The sequence below is a fragment of the Eretmochelys imbricata genome, chromosome 8, assembly GCF_965152235.1.
Source record: "Eretmochelys imbricata isolate rEreImb1 chromosome 8, rEreImb1.hap1, whole genome shotgun sequence".
In the NCBI taxonomy this organism is placed as follows: Eukaryota; Metazoa; Chordata; order Testudines; family Cheloniidae; genus Eretmochelys; species Eretmochelys imbricata.
In genome coordinates, this window is record NC_135579.1 from 95,349,819 (window position 1) to 95,364,096 (window position 14,278).

Genomic DNA, 14,278 nt, shown 5'->3' on the forward strand with positions numbered 1-14,278 from the left:
TAGCTGGTGTCACTGAGTGGCAAGGCAGCTTAGCCTGCTTAGTGACTAAATCATTTCTTAAGATGGCACTTAGGCACCTAAGTTACCAAGCTTTTATAAAAATGTTACCCTAAGATGCTAGTCTTGGCTGGATCTTTCTTGTAAAGATTTCCCCATGCATTTCAACAGGCATCCTAGATTCTCAAAAATATTTTCTTCTCTGTCCTGCTACCTGTCAAATATTTGCAATCATCAGAAATTGTATTAAAAATATGAAAGCTTGAAAACATTCTGATTATCCACACAACTCAGAAAATGGCAGCATTGAGATTATCTGGATTTACTGTAATTATTCTGGATTTACTCCTAGAAAAGACAGAAAAGCCATTTTGATCTGAATAGCTGATTTATGTTTCCCCTCTCACTTCATGATCATTACTTTAGAGAAGGAAAGGACAGGCTCCAAAGCAAACAGACGAGGCAGCAATCTATAGAGTCCAACGCATTGTATGTGGTTCATAGATCACACGCCATGTACACTGATGTCTTCGTAGCTGGGCGGTGGTGTAGCGCTGGGCTCACCCTGTGACTCTGTTTCCCTCCTGGATGGCATGGTCCTGAGCAGTACACTGTCTGAGGAGCTGCGTCTGCGGCAACCTGGCCACGTATCATCCTCATCTAAGTCTCCGTACAGAGGGGGTGTAGTCTCCTCCTTCCCACCATGAGGTGGTATATAACCGAGGGTACTTTGAGCAGGCCTGCAGTTCAGGGCTTCTTCGTAGGTGGGGATAGTATTGGCATCCCAGGCACTGAAACAAAAAGCAAAGCAAACCTGCATCAAGCTAAACCAAATCAAATGCATCAGATTATAAAATAGGATTTATAATGAAGTACATGGACCAGGTAAAAGTAGCTATCGCATTAGCTAGCAGTTGCTCCAAAACTCAAGAGAGGTTTGAATTTGACCAGGTTACGCTTTCTTTAACAGGGGGTGGGGGGAACCTACCACTACCAATTGCATAAGAATAGTCACAATTATTAAACCAGAGGTCCTTAGACTGTGGTCCCAAAGTGAGCCTGCAGGGGACTTGGTGGTGGTGTACAGAGTGCTTGCTGGACACAAAAGTTGCAGAAGTGCTAAGCATCTAACAACTTCTACTGTGCCCCTGGTGCTGGTGGCTTCTCCTCCATTCCAGATGCTAAGCATTGTGTTAAAGTGTGGCTACATATTACTTCCTAATGTAAGCAATTGTTATTATCATCACACAGAAGTCAAGGGAGCTGTTTCAAGAGAAATTTTCTTCATGAAAGCGTGGTCCACTTTAATGAAAGACGTTTGAGAAACCCCATCAAAAGTGTCTGAAGGCACACAGTGCTGAAGGCAATTTTGGTCCATTGCCACTCTGCACCATGTGGTGGTGTTTATAACAGTGTGTCGAAAAGTGAGAAACTGTTAATACTCTACAGCATCGACAAGTTGTGTGTTTGGGCATCCCAAAATATGGGCCTCTCCTGATCTGACATGATCGTGCAGCTGATTTTCAGGAGACCTGGAGAGATGCTATAGCTTCCAGCTTCCTTCCCACCCTCTCCTTCAAATTGCTCTTTAGCGTTTACTTCTGCTGTGATGTCTAGAGGGATTCAGCCAGCCAGTGATGCCTAGATTCTGTTGCAGTTGGGGCTAGCTGACTTTATTTATGTCTTTAAAAATATCTTCACGTAGTTTAGAACCAAAGACCCCAGTGACGAACCAAGATCTTTTTGTGCTAACTTGCCAAGGACAGTACAAACATGCTGCTAGGTTGCATTCCTGCCTGATCAGGTATAGTTTGAAACAAGAGGCAAGAAGGGAGTGTGGCAAATGAAAGCAGGGAAAATGGAGGAAAGGGAGGATGAGGGTTCCAAAAGCAGTCATGGGTATAGAAGTTATTGCAGGAGAGACTGGGGCTGTCCAAGTGCCTTTCAGATCCTGTCTGGGGTCTCTGGGTGCTGCCACAAGCCAAATACATATTATATTATTATTTATTAGGTATTAATAATGTCCACTGTTAATCATTAACTAATCTTCAGTGCGGAGAACCTGGGAAAAACACAATGTTTGTGCCTTTCAATTTTGTTTTGCTGAGTAAACATAGGCTGTGTACAGGTAAAACATTTGCACAACCTTTGATCTTCTCACTTCCCCTTTCCTTGAAGGGAAGATTATTTTTCAAAGCGGGTGGGAAATGTGTGTAAGGCCATGACCACAAACCTCTCAGTTAAACCTGTAAAAGGGCCTGGCTTGAGACTTGAGGTTTGTATTGCAGTGTTAGGACATGGTGACACACATATACACACACGCTCCAGAGAAACCCTGTGGGATCTCATGAAAACATCACGCCATGATTCTTCCTTAGTCTGTAGACTATTGTACCTAAGGGAGCCAAAAACTTGGGACTGAATGCCAGAACAAGGTGGGCATGTGTCACCACAGGAGACTTTCATCATTAGAATGGAACACAATGAAGTTTACATGTGAGGTGTTTACCTGAATTATCCACAGACCAGGCAGCACCCAGACAGCCGCTGTGCAAGCTGTCCTACACTGCCCTGCCAACGGGTCTCAGTCCTGCCCTAGCACGAACACTGTTAGAGTTGCCGTCTGTTACAGGAGTGCTCTATAAATGGGAACGTCTGCATATAGGTAAATAGTTAGTAGATAAGGTGGTAGTAGATGATGCTCAAGAATTCTGTTTGTGCAGCCCCAAGCACGATAGGGTCCTGGTCCATGAGGAGGGCTCCTAGGCGCTATGATAATATAAATAATAGTAACATCCAGCATTGTTCCTGGGGTTTGTAGGACCAATACATTTCTTCTTGCTGTGCACGGCAAGGGGCTTCTTGTGTGCAGCTCTTTACATGGAGCTCTTCACACCCACACACCAGTCAACAGGCTTCTCAGGCTCTCAGCAGGGCTAATACAGTTGCAAGCCAGAATTTGCCCAATTAGCTTATGGTGAGAAACTGGCCTTTTTAAACAAACAAGTTTTGTAAGTCAACAAGTTGCCCCAGGCCGGCTGTGGGACATTCAATAGAAGCTGGGTGGGAAAATTCCAAGAACACATTTGTTCACTGGAATTTGCTGATCTGTGGAAAACAAAACATTTCACAGAGACATTCACTTCTGATGAAGGCAGCGATTTGACTGAAACCTGCCTGGCTCTTGCCTGCTCGCCCACCCAGCTCCTCAGCAGCCCACCTGCCAGACTGCCTCAGAAATGGAGAGCCCAGAGCTCCCCAGGTCTATGTCTCCAGGGCAGCCTATCTGCCAGGTGGCCTTAGAGCAGGGGACCCTAGGTCTTCCAGGGCCTGCAGCTCTGGGGTAGACACCAAGCAGACTGCCCTGGAGTTGGGGATCTGTTCCCTTTGTGGAGAATTTTGGTTTCGTTCTGATTTGGAATGAAACCACCAATTTAAAAATATCACAATCCTCCATGAAACAGAATGACCTTTCTCTGCTCTGCTCTGTTCAAAGGTTTCCAAGTGCAAAAGCCAACACAGCTGCTGGGGTGGAAGGAGCTCGTTCACAACGGCAAAGCTTTCTTTGCTGAACTGTGTGTTTGTGGTGAACCCATAGTACTGAGCTAATCACCACCAGGTCATGGGGGTAGTACAGGAGAAGGGCCAAAATTAGTGGGCCAGACCTCAGCTGGTGTGCATCAGTGTAGTTCCACTGAAGCCAAAGGAACTACACTGATTGGAACCAGCTGAGGCTCTGGCCCTGGATTTTAAAAAGCTTCCCAAAAAGCCTCTGGATGATCAGGAGCCTGTACTTTGTGTCCCAAGAGAGAATTTTTACAGTAAGTGCTTATGTTCCTTTTAGACTTATTTTTCCCATAGCCTGATTTATAGAAGACACTTCTACAGGCTTTTTTTCCCCTTGGTGATTTATTTTGTTTTCAAAAATATCCCTGAAGTCACTCAGAGACAGAGAGCATGAGTACAGAAGAAAAAATGGTTTTGATTCAGAACTGGGAACAAGTCCCAGAGATTCAAACTGGGTGAAGAGTACCTAGCTAAATGTGCATTTTGGGGTGCTGGGGAGTCTGCCCCAAAGCCCATCAAAATCAGTGGGAATCTTTCCACTGACCTTAATGGACTTTGGATCAGGTCTTTTGTCTAACTGCATTTCCGTTCTACTTAGCAGTTAGTTGTGATGATTTTCTCCTGTGTGTGTGTTGGTTTTTTTTACCCTGTGTCCAATACAACTTGCTTCTATTTAAGATGACTGAGATTAGTTGTATGGACGGCAAGGTCAATGAAAACCGCTGCCAGATGCTGTGGTGAGATGCCCACTATTATTCCTAAAACAGCATCTTGAAATATCCTTCTGCATATGGTGCTGCAAGAAAGGTGGCTAAGATCAGCACGTACATGGGCAGAGCCAGCTGGCCTGAAGGACGCTAGGTTTGATTACGTCACGAGCAAGGCCCAGCAATTCCTATTGTATTGAAATCTATCTGCCGCCCCGACCGGGAAAACCGAGAAGTCTGCTGCTTGCCAGGAGCTAGGATTCGCGATGTGACGGAAAGACTGCCGAGACTCATCAAGCCCTCGGATCGCTACCCCTTCCTGCTTCTCCACGTGGGCACCAATGATACTGCCAAGAAGGACCTTGAGCAGATCACTGCAGACTACGTGGCTCTGGGAAGAAGAATAAAGGAGTTTGAGGCACAAGTGGTCTTCTCGTCCACCCTCCCCGTGGAAGGAAAAGGCCTGGGTAGAGACCATCGAATCGTGGAAGTCAACGAATGGCTACGCAGGTGGTGTCGGAGAGAAGGCTTTGGATTCTTTGACCCATGGGATTGTGTTCCAAGAAGGAGGAGTGCTAGGCAGAGACGGGCTCCACCTAACGAAGAGAGGGAAGAGCATCTTCGCGAGCAGGCTGGCTAACCTAGTGAGGAGGGCTTTAAACTAGGTTCACCAGGGGAAGGAGACCAAAGCCCTGAGGTAAGTGGGGAAGTGGAATACCGGGAGGAAGCACGAGCAGGAGCGTGTGAGAGGGGAGGGCTCCTGCCTCATACTGAGAAAGAGGGGCGATCAGCGGGTTATCTCAAGTGCCTATACACAAATGCACAAAGCCTGGGAAACAAGCAGGGAGAACTGGAAGTCCTGGCAAAGTCAAGGAATTATGATGTGATTGGAATAACAGAGACTTGGTGGGATAACTCACATGACTGGAGTACTGTCATGGATGGATATAAGCTGTTCAGGAAGGACAGGCAGGGCAGAAAAGGTGGGGGAGTTGCACTGTATGTAAGAGAGCAGTATGACTGCTCAGAGCTCCGGTATGAAACTGCAGAAAAACCTGAGAGTCTCTGGATTAAGTTTAGAAGTGTGAGCACCAAGGGTGATGTCGTGGTGGGAGTGTGCTATAGACCACCAGACCAGGGGGATGAGGTGGACGAGGCTTTGTTCCGGCAACTCGCAGAAGCTACTAGATCGAATGCCCTGGTTCTCATGGGAGACTTCAATCACCCTGATATCTGCTGGGAGAGCAATACAGCGGTGCACAGACAATCCAGGAAGTTTTTGGAAAATGTAGGGGACAATTTCCTGGTGCAAGTGCTGGAGGAACCAACTAGGGGCAGAGCTCTTCTTGACCTGCTGCTCAAAAACCGGGAAGAATTAGTAGGGGAAGCAAAAGTGGATGGGAACCTGGGAGGCAGTGACCATGGGATGGTCGAGTTCAGGATCCTGACACAAGGAGGAAAGGAAAGCAGCAGAATACGGACCCTGGACTTCAGAAAAGCAGACTTTGACTCCCTCAGGGAACTGATGGGCAAGATCCCCTGGGAGAATAACATGAGGGGGAAAGGAGTCCAGGAGAGCTGGCTTTATTTTAAAGAATCCTTATTGAGGTTACAGGAACAAACAATCCCGATGTGTAGAAAGAATAGTAAATATGGCAGGCGACCAGGTTGGCTTAACAGTGAAATCCTTGCTGATCTTAAACACAAAAGAAGCTTACAAGAAGTGGAAGATTGGACAAATGACCAGGGATGAGTATAAAAATATTGCTCGGGCATGCAGGAGTGAAATCAGGAAGGCCAAATCACATCTGGAGTTGCAGCTAGCAAGAGATGTTAAGAGTAACAAGAAGGGTTTCTTTAGGTATGTTGGCAACAAGAAGAAAGTCAAGGAAAGTATGGGCCCCTTACTGAATGAGGGAGGCAACCTAGTGACAGAGGATGTGGAAAAAGCTAATGTACTCAATGCTTTTTTTGCCTCTGTCTTCACTAACAAGGTCAGCTCCCAGACTGCTGCGCTGGGCATCACAAAATGGGGAAGAGATGGCCAGCCCTCTGTGGAGATAGAGGTGGTTAGGGACTATTTAGAAAAGCTGGACGTGCACAAGTCCATGGGGCCGGACGAGTTGCATCCGAGAGTGCTGAAGGAATTGGCGGCTGTGATTGCAGAGCCATTGGCCATTATCTTTGAAAACTCGTGGCGAACGGGGGGAAGTCCCAGATGACTGGAAAAAGGCTAATGTAGTGCCAATCTTTAAAAAAGGGAAGAAGGAGGATCTTGGGAACTACAGGCCAGTCAGCCTCACCTCAGTCCCTGGAAAAATCATGGAGCAGGTCCTCAAAGAATCAATCCTGATGCACTTGCATGAGAGGAAAGTGATCAGGAACAGCCAGCATGGATTCACCAAGGGAAGGTCATGCCTGACTAATCTAATCGCCTTTTATGATGAGATTACTGGTTCTGTGGATGAAGGGAAAGCAGTGGATGTATTGTTTCTTGACTTTAGCAAAGCTTTTGACACGGTCTCCCACAGTATTCTTGTCAGCAAGTTAAGGAAGTATGGGCTGGATGAATGCACTATAAGGTGGGTAGAAAGCTGGCTAGATTGTCGGGCTCAACGGGTAGTGATCAATGGCTCCATGTCTAGTTGGCAGCCGGTATCAAGTGGAGTGCCCCAAGGGTCGGTCCTGGGGCCGGTTTTGTTCAATATCTTCATAAATGATCTGGAGGATGGTGTGGATTGCACTCTCAGCAAATTTGCGGATGATACTAAACTGGGAGGAGTGGTAGATACGCTGGAGGGGAGGGATAGGATACAGAAGGACCTAGACAAATTGGAGGATTGGGCCAAAAGAAATCTGATGAGGTTCAATAAGGCTAAGTGCAGAGTCCTGCACTTAGGATGGAAGAATCCAATGCACCGCTACAGACTAGGGACCGAATGGATAGGCAGCAGTTCTGCGGAGAAGGACCTAGCGGTGACAGTGGACAAGAAGCTGGATATGAGTCAGCAGTGTGCCCTTGTTGCCAAGAAGGCCAATGGCATTTTGGGATGTATAAGTAGGGGCATTGCCAGCAGATCGAGGGACGTGATCGTTCCCCTCTATTCAACATTGGTGAGGCCTCATCTGGAGTACTGTGTCCAGTTTTGGGCCCCACACTACAAGAAGGATGTGGATAAATTGGAGAGAGTCCAGCGAAGGGCAACAAAAATGATTACGGGTCTAGAACACATAACTTATGAGGAGAGGCTGAGGGAGCTGGGATTGTTTAGCCTGCAGAAGAGAAGAATGAGGGGGGATTTGATAGCTGCTTTCAACTACCTGAAAGGGGGTTCCAAAGAGGATGGCTCTAGACTGTTCTCAGTGGTAGCAGATGACAGAACAAGGAGTAATGGTCTCAAGTTGCAGTGGGGGAGGTTTAGATTGGATATTAGGAAAAACTTTTTCACTAAGAGGGTGGTGAAACACTGGAATGCGTTACCTAGGGAGGTGGTAGAATCTCCTTCCTTAGAGATTTTTAAGGTCAGGCTTGACAAAGCCCTGGCTGGGATGATTTAACTGGGAATTGGTCCTGCTTCGAGCAGGGGGTTGGACTAGATGACCTTCAGGGGTCCCTTCCAACCCTGATATTCTATGATTCTAAGTGGTTCGGGACTATTTACAAAAGCTGGACGAGCACAAGTCGATGGGGCCGGATGCATTGCATCCGAGAGTGCTAAAGGAGTTGGCGGATGTGATTGCAGAGCCATTGGCCATTATCTTTGAAAACTCATGGCGATCCGGGGAAGTCCCGGATGACTGGAAAAAGGCTAATGTAGTGCCCATCTTTAAAAAAGGGAAGAAGGAGGATCCTGGGAACTACAGGCCAGTCAGCCTCACCTCAGTCCCCGTAAAATCATGGAGCAGGTCCTCAAGGAATCAATTCTGAAGCACTTACAGGAGAGGAAAGTGATCAGGAACAGTCAGCATGGATTCACCAAGGGCAAGTCATGCCTGACTAATCTAATTGCCTTCTATGACGAGATAACTGGTTCTGTGGATGAAGGGAAAGCAGTGGACGTGTTGTTCCTTGACTTTAGCAAAGCTTTTGACACTGTTTCCCACAGTATTCTTGTCAGCAAGTTAAAGAAGTATGGGCTGTATGAATGCACTATAAGGTGGGTAGAAAGTTGGCTAGATTGTCGGGCTCAACGGGTAGTGATCAATGGCTCCATATCTAGTTGGCAGCCAGTATCAAGCGGAGTGCCCCAAGGGTCGGTCCTGGGGCCGGTTTTGTTCAATATCTTCATAAATGATCTGGAGGATGGTGTGGATTGCACCTCAGCAAGTTTGCAGATGACACTAAACTGGGAGGAGAGGTAGATACGCTGGAGGGTAGGGATAGGATACAGAGGGACCTAGACAAATTGGAGGACTGGGCCAAAAGAAATCTGATGAGGTTCAACAAGGACAAGTGCAGAGTCCTGCACTTAGGACGGAAGAATCCCATGCACCGATACAGACTAGGGACCGAGCAGCTAGGCAGCAGTTCTGCAGAAAAGGACCTAGGGGTTACAGTGGACGAGAAGCTGGATATGAGTCAACAGTGTGTCCTTGTTGCCAAGAAGGCCAATGGCATTTTTGGGATGTATAAGTAGGGGCATTGCCAGGAGATCGAGGGACGTGATCGTTCCCCTCTATTCGACATTAGTGAGGTCTCATCTGGAGTACTGTGTCCAGTTTTGGGCCCCATACTACAAGAAGGATGTGGAAAAATTGGAGAGAGTCCAGCGGAGGGCAACAAAAATGGTTAGGGGACTGGAACACGTGACTTATGAGGAGAGGCTGAGGGAACTGGGATTGTTTAGTCCACAGAAGAGAAGAATGAGAGGGGATTTGATAGGTGCTTTCAACTACCTGAAAGGTGGTTCCAAAGAGGATGGATCTAGACTATTCTCAGTGGTAGCAGATGACAGGACAAGGAGTAATGGTCTCAAGTTGCAGTGGGGGAGGTTTAGGTTGGATATTAGGAAAAACTTTTTCACTAGGAGGGTGGTGAAACACTGGAATGAGTTACCTAGGGAGGTTGTGGAATCTCCTTCCTTAGAAGTTTTTAAGGTCATGCTTGACAAAACCCTGGCTGGGATGATTTAGTTGGGGATTGGTCCTGCTTTGAGCAGGGGGTTGGACTAGATGACCTCCTGAGGTCCCTTCCAACCCTGATATTCTATGATTCTATGAAAGGCCACATGCTCCTGGTGGTGGTACGTGCCCGGAAATCAACATCTGCTACAGTCAGTGGTATGCTTCCAGCCCTCCCCTAAAGTTTAGGAGGGGAGAGTTGAGGTTAGGCAAAAGGAAAAGGCTCACAACTAAGCAACTGGGCAATGGACCAGACTCCCATGGGATTTGAGGGAGGCTCAGTCGCTGATTCGCACCAGCTGAGAGAGCTGTTCCTAAAGCAAAAGCCCCCAACCCAATGCAGGATGATCAGGTTGAATGTCACAAATCATTTTTTCCCAGCCCTAATATTTATGGCATCCCATAGTTTCTCAAACAGCACTGTTGAGCCACACAACACTTCCAAGCAGTTTGCAGAGCTGTACCTGTCACAATAATGGAGCGCAGGCAAGTGAAACAAGAGGCAGTTGTGCCCTGCCAGAAGGGTTCAATTGCACAGATTCTTGCAGAAGAATCTGTCTCTTGTAGTCTTCAGCTTGTTGGGTCATGACACAAAACCTGAAACCTGTCACAGAGACAATCTGTCTGGTGGTTGTTCCTCTGAGGGTAAAAACAATCACAACCACATTTCCTGATGACACCAGCTATGAAGCAGCAGCAACCATGAGCCAAATTGCGAAGCAACCTGACAGGAACAAAGCAATTAAGACTACAGAGAATTACAGGAGTATTGATGCTAATGAGCACACAGTCCTACCCCTGTGGAGAGGAAATATACTGCAGACACAAAGTGGTCAATGGGAAATATATCTGAGCAGCAGCATCCATCACAACAAAGTGAGCTTATTTCTACCTTGTCTTGATGCAGTCCTAATATTATCTTTTAAAATAACCAAGGACTAGAGTTACCATAGGGAAAATGTGGAATTGGCATAGAGAGCTGTCTTCTTAAGGTAGTAATCTCCTAGTGGCCCACAGTAGGAAAAGGGTATGTACTAAGGTATTGCCAACCCCAAACATTGTGAGTCGGGCCCCACAAATCATGTGTTTGGCTTAAAAACCATGAGTTTGGGATTCTTTTATTTGCTCTCTGGTTTCTGAGCCTTTAGAGTTCACTCAGGTCACATTTTCAAGCTTGTCTCTGAAGCCATGAAAGGTAGAAACTTACTAAGAAAGAAAGAAAGAAAGGCTGAGGGTCTCTTGATTCCAGGAGCTGGGGCTTTCAGAGAAACAGTGAATACTTGTGATTAAAAATCCTGATAGTTGGCTACACTGGAGTAAGTAGTACTTAACTAACCCTCCCATCTCCTTTGTGAGGGAGGTTATGTTTGATCAGTGCTTTGGAAATCTAAAATCCTACATAAACACTCAGCTTTATTATATGGTAGTTTAATCATGTAAGTTACTTATTGTCCAGTCTTGGAAATCCTAAAAATCAATGAAAACTAGGGTTTAAAAGAACTCGTATTTAAAAAAACATCGTTTCCCTTTTGAGAGCCATCGGTAGCAGAGATTGCACTAACCTGCATGTCCTTTTATCAAGAGGTTCCACGGTGAAGTAGTGTAGGTCTCTAGAGAAGTGGTACTGATAGTGTCGAGACATCCCCCGAGCGTTTGCTTTCACCGACCACAGAAGCCCAAAGAGGAGGAGGATGCCACCGATGCCACAGCAGAAGAAGCTGACAGACCTGAGCAGTGCATTAGAGGAGGAGGAGTTCGGCACCACTTTGGCTTCTCCATGAGGCACAGCCATAGCATCGTTATTAGACGTGGGTCCCACCTCTCCATCGCTCCACCAGGCAAAACAAAGCGTTCCTGTCACCAGCAGGATAGCTCCAGTGATGGTCACTCCATAGCGGAAAGAAGCAGCCATTCTACAGCCAGAGGCCTAGATATCACACAGGTCAAAAGGAGAAGGTGACAGGGCCTAGGTCATGCTGAAATAGAGGACAGGGACTGAGGTGATAGGGATGCTGTCATGGTTTCCAGAAGGCAGGACCTTCCAGATGGGACAGCTGTCAAGCAAGGACCACTCTGTGGCTTAGAGACTTCAGTGTCCTCTTAAATTGCTTACTATGGGCCAAACTCTCCTCTCACATATGCAGTTCCCACCATTTCAAATGGGAGTTGAACATGTGTCTGAGGAGGGAATTTGGCCCCCTGAACCCAAGAGTAAAGATAGCTATAGCTTTGGGCCTGTGAACCCTTCAGCAACCTTGTAAATATCTTTACAGTCTTTAAAAATAAAAAGTCTAACATTCCTATCCAGGCTAGATGAAAATCCAGAATTGGTGTCTGTCAGCTCCAGAGATTTGCATATTTTTTTGTCTTTGGATTTCACTCCAGACTTCCTCCCAGCTTGGAAAAGTGCCAGATTGTTTTATGGTCAAAGCTCTTTCCAAGATGTTAGGGGAAAGGATATAAACCTAAGCTGCCATACCTTCCAAATCAGATACAATTATTACGTGTTTTCTCATCTGAGTGGTGACTGTAAAACACTGGCTCAGGGACAGCAGGTATCCTGACCGAAGCACAGCTAGGGATAGATCAGGCTATGCTGCACTCTTGCTCTCTGAGTTAGTTCTCCAGCTGAAAGTTAGAACACTAAGACTCATGTATATCTACATGCATTTACCCCACTGCAATTAATTTCATTATTGTGGGTAGCTTCACTAGAATAAACTCTAAGATGCTGGCAAACCAGGAAGACATCCAAAGCAATAAATAAGCTGCCTGAGCTCGCATCCAGGAGGCTGGGTGGATCCAAGCTTGGGTGGCTAGCGCAAGCCACCACCGGTGCCACAATGTCAACACTGATATTCTTAGTACGCTAACTCCAGCGGAGCTAACCCAAGTCCGTCTACCTAGGCTGCAGTGCAGTGCAGTGGCAATCGCAGAGTTCCTATCAAAGACTGAGTTCCAAGCTAGGATTTTAATAGGAGTCAATGAGCAACCACCTTAAGAGTCAGGGATCTGTCTGCCAGGTATAAGCTAAGCACTTTTGGAGGGCAAACAAATCATTGCTTTTCCCATGCACTCCTCAACAAGTTGGACCCCAATTCCGTAGTAAGGTGCCTTGGTTCTAATTCTCTGGCAGTTTCATTTAAATAAGAAAATATACATTTATTTTGAAATTAAATGTAATTTATTTTCTCTCTCCTGCAGTCTCAGTTTGTGATATTGCACATGTATTGATGGTGCATCTCTGCATGGTAAAAGGTATTGGGGGTAAGGGAAGAAGTTTAGTAGCTAGATATGGGGTTTTGGGGATGACTGGCATTTTGGGATTGAGGGATAAGCAAATTAGACGGATGCTTCTGCTGAAATGCTCAGCAGCATTAACATTTATGCCATCGTTAGGGTTTAGAGTCAAAACACCTTGACATGAACAAGGAAATTCACATCACATAGAGCTATTGTTTTCTGCAGCTGCATGAAGGCATCATGGTCTCAACTAACCTTGACAGTGTGATCTGTGTAAACTTCAAAACCACCAGGGTCAGAAACAATATTGTTTAGACTGAAAAGATAGCTTCTGGAGTCCAATTCTGTGGCTACGAAATTGTGGGATACAGGAAGCCCTTGCTACCTGAGTTGAAATTTTAATGGCTTTTGGCAACTGGTTCAGATTATGTCTATTTGTTAAATATGGGATTTTTCCCCTCTGTAAAATGTGACATTACCTGTGTGTGTACAGTGCCTGTCACCTGGGGCTCTGAACTTGGTTGGGCCTGTACAAGGCACTGTAATACTCAATTAATAATAATAATGTATATGCTTATAGTAAAAAGAATGCGGGGGAAAGAATACAGCTGATATGCTACACAAACTGAATACAGTGGTTCAACAGCTTTCCATGAGCGGTGAGGCTGCCCTTTACTGTATTTTTGCTGCAGTGATATTCATTTAATCTCATTTTTCACGTTACAAATTAGCTTGAAGATCATCTTCAAAACTGAGTAGCCAGATGAATCCATACCACATCTGTAACCCACGAGCTGTAGTTAAGTAAAAAGCAGCAGTAAATGTCCAAAAGTTCAAGATCAGTTCAGCATTGTCAAAACTGCAGCTACTTATCAGACGGGCCAACTAATGGATTACTGAATTACTTGGTACCTGAATTACTTGGTAGTGAAAGAAATGCTATGTGATCTGATCCACATTTAATGAAGAGCGAAGATGAGAAGTAAGATTTATTAAAGTCACCAGAACCCTGGATGACTCAGAGGACGGATAACACGATACATCTTTCAGCTTGAGGTCATGGGTTCCAATCCATCCCAGGCTGGCATTAAGCCAAAATTACCATCTGCTAACTGATTAGTGGTCATTGTAAAATGAATTAGTGTTTCATGTGTGTAAGTAGACAGGTCAACATATTGGAATTGGTACCATCGCTGGCAACCTAAGCAAAGAAAGCAGTGGATGGATTGACTGGAGAGGGAGATTGAACTTTACTATGAACGTGACCCCTCCAGTGCAGCCTGAGGGTACATAAGCAGGGTAGCATGGAGAAGTTTGCCCATGTGCTGTCCTTGAAGTGTGGTACCTCATCATGCATATATAGAGGACTCTGATCTCCAGAGTTTGTCAGTTGAGCATTTTTTGTGAGCATTAAATTCTACTGATTTTTTTTTCAAATGAATGAAATAATAACGAAGAAAAATTATTTTTTTATGGAAATATTAGCAAAGAGCCTCACACCAAAGTCCCTGGATCTAAGTAATCCCAAATTTAGTGAAGTTCAGATGCCAATTCAAAATTCAGCCCTTTGATCCAACAGTCAAATCCATCCCACCAATGGAATTTCAGCTGGATGCAGAAATCCACCAACACATCTCAGATTG

General features: G+C 45.7%; 1 protein-coding gene across 1 annotated transcript; it reads right to left on the reverse strand.

The window, feature by feature from the left end:
* Nucleotides 1-502: 502 nt before the first annotated feature.
* On the reverse strand, nt 503-11,304 carry TMEM61 (transmembrane protein 61). Its single transcript, XM_077823607.1, has 2 exons — nt 10,955-11,304; nt 503-788 (listed from the first exon to the last, which is right to left on the reverse strand). The coding sequence occupies exons 1-2, from the start codon at nt 11,302-11,304 to the stop codon at nt 503-505; spliced, it is 636 nt and encodes a 211-aa protein (XP_077679733.1).
* Between the last annotated feature and the right edge of the window lie 2,974 nt (nt 11,305-14,278).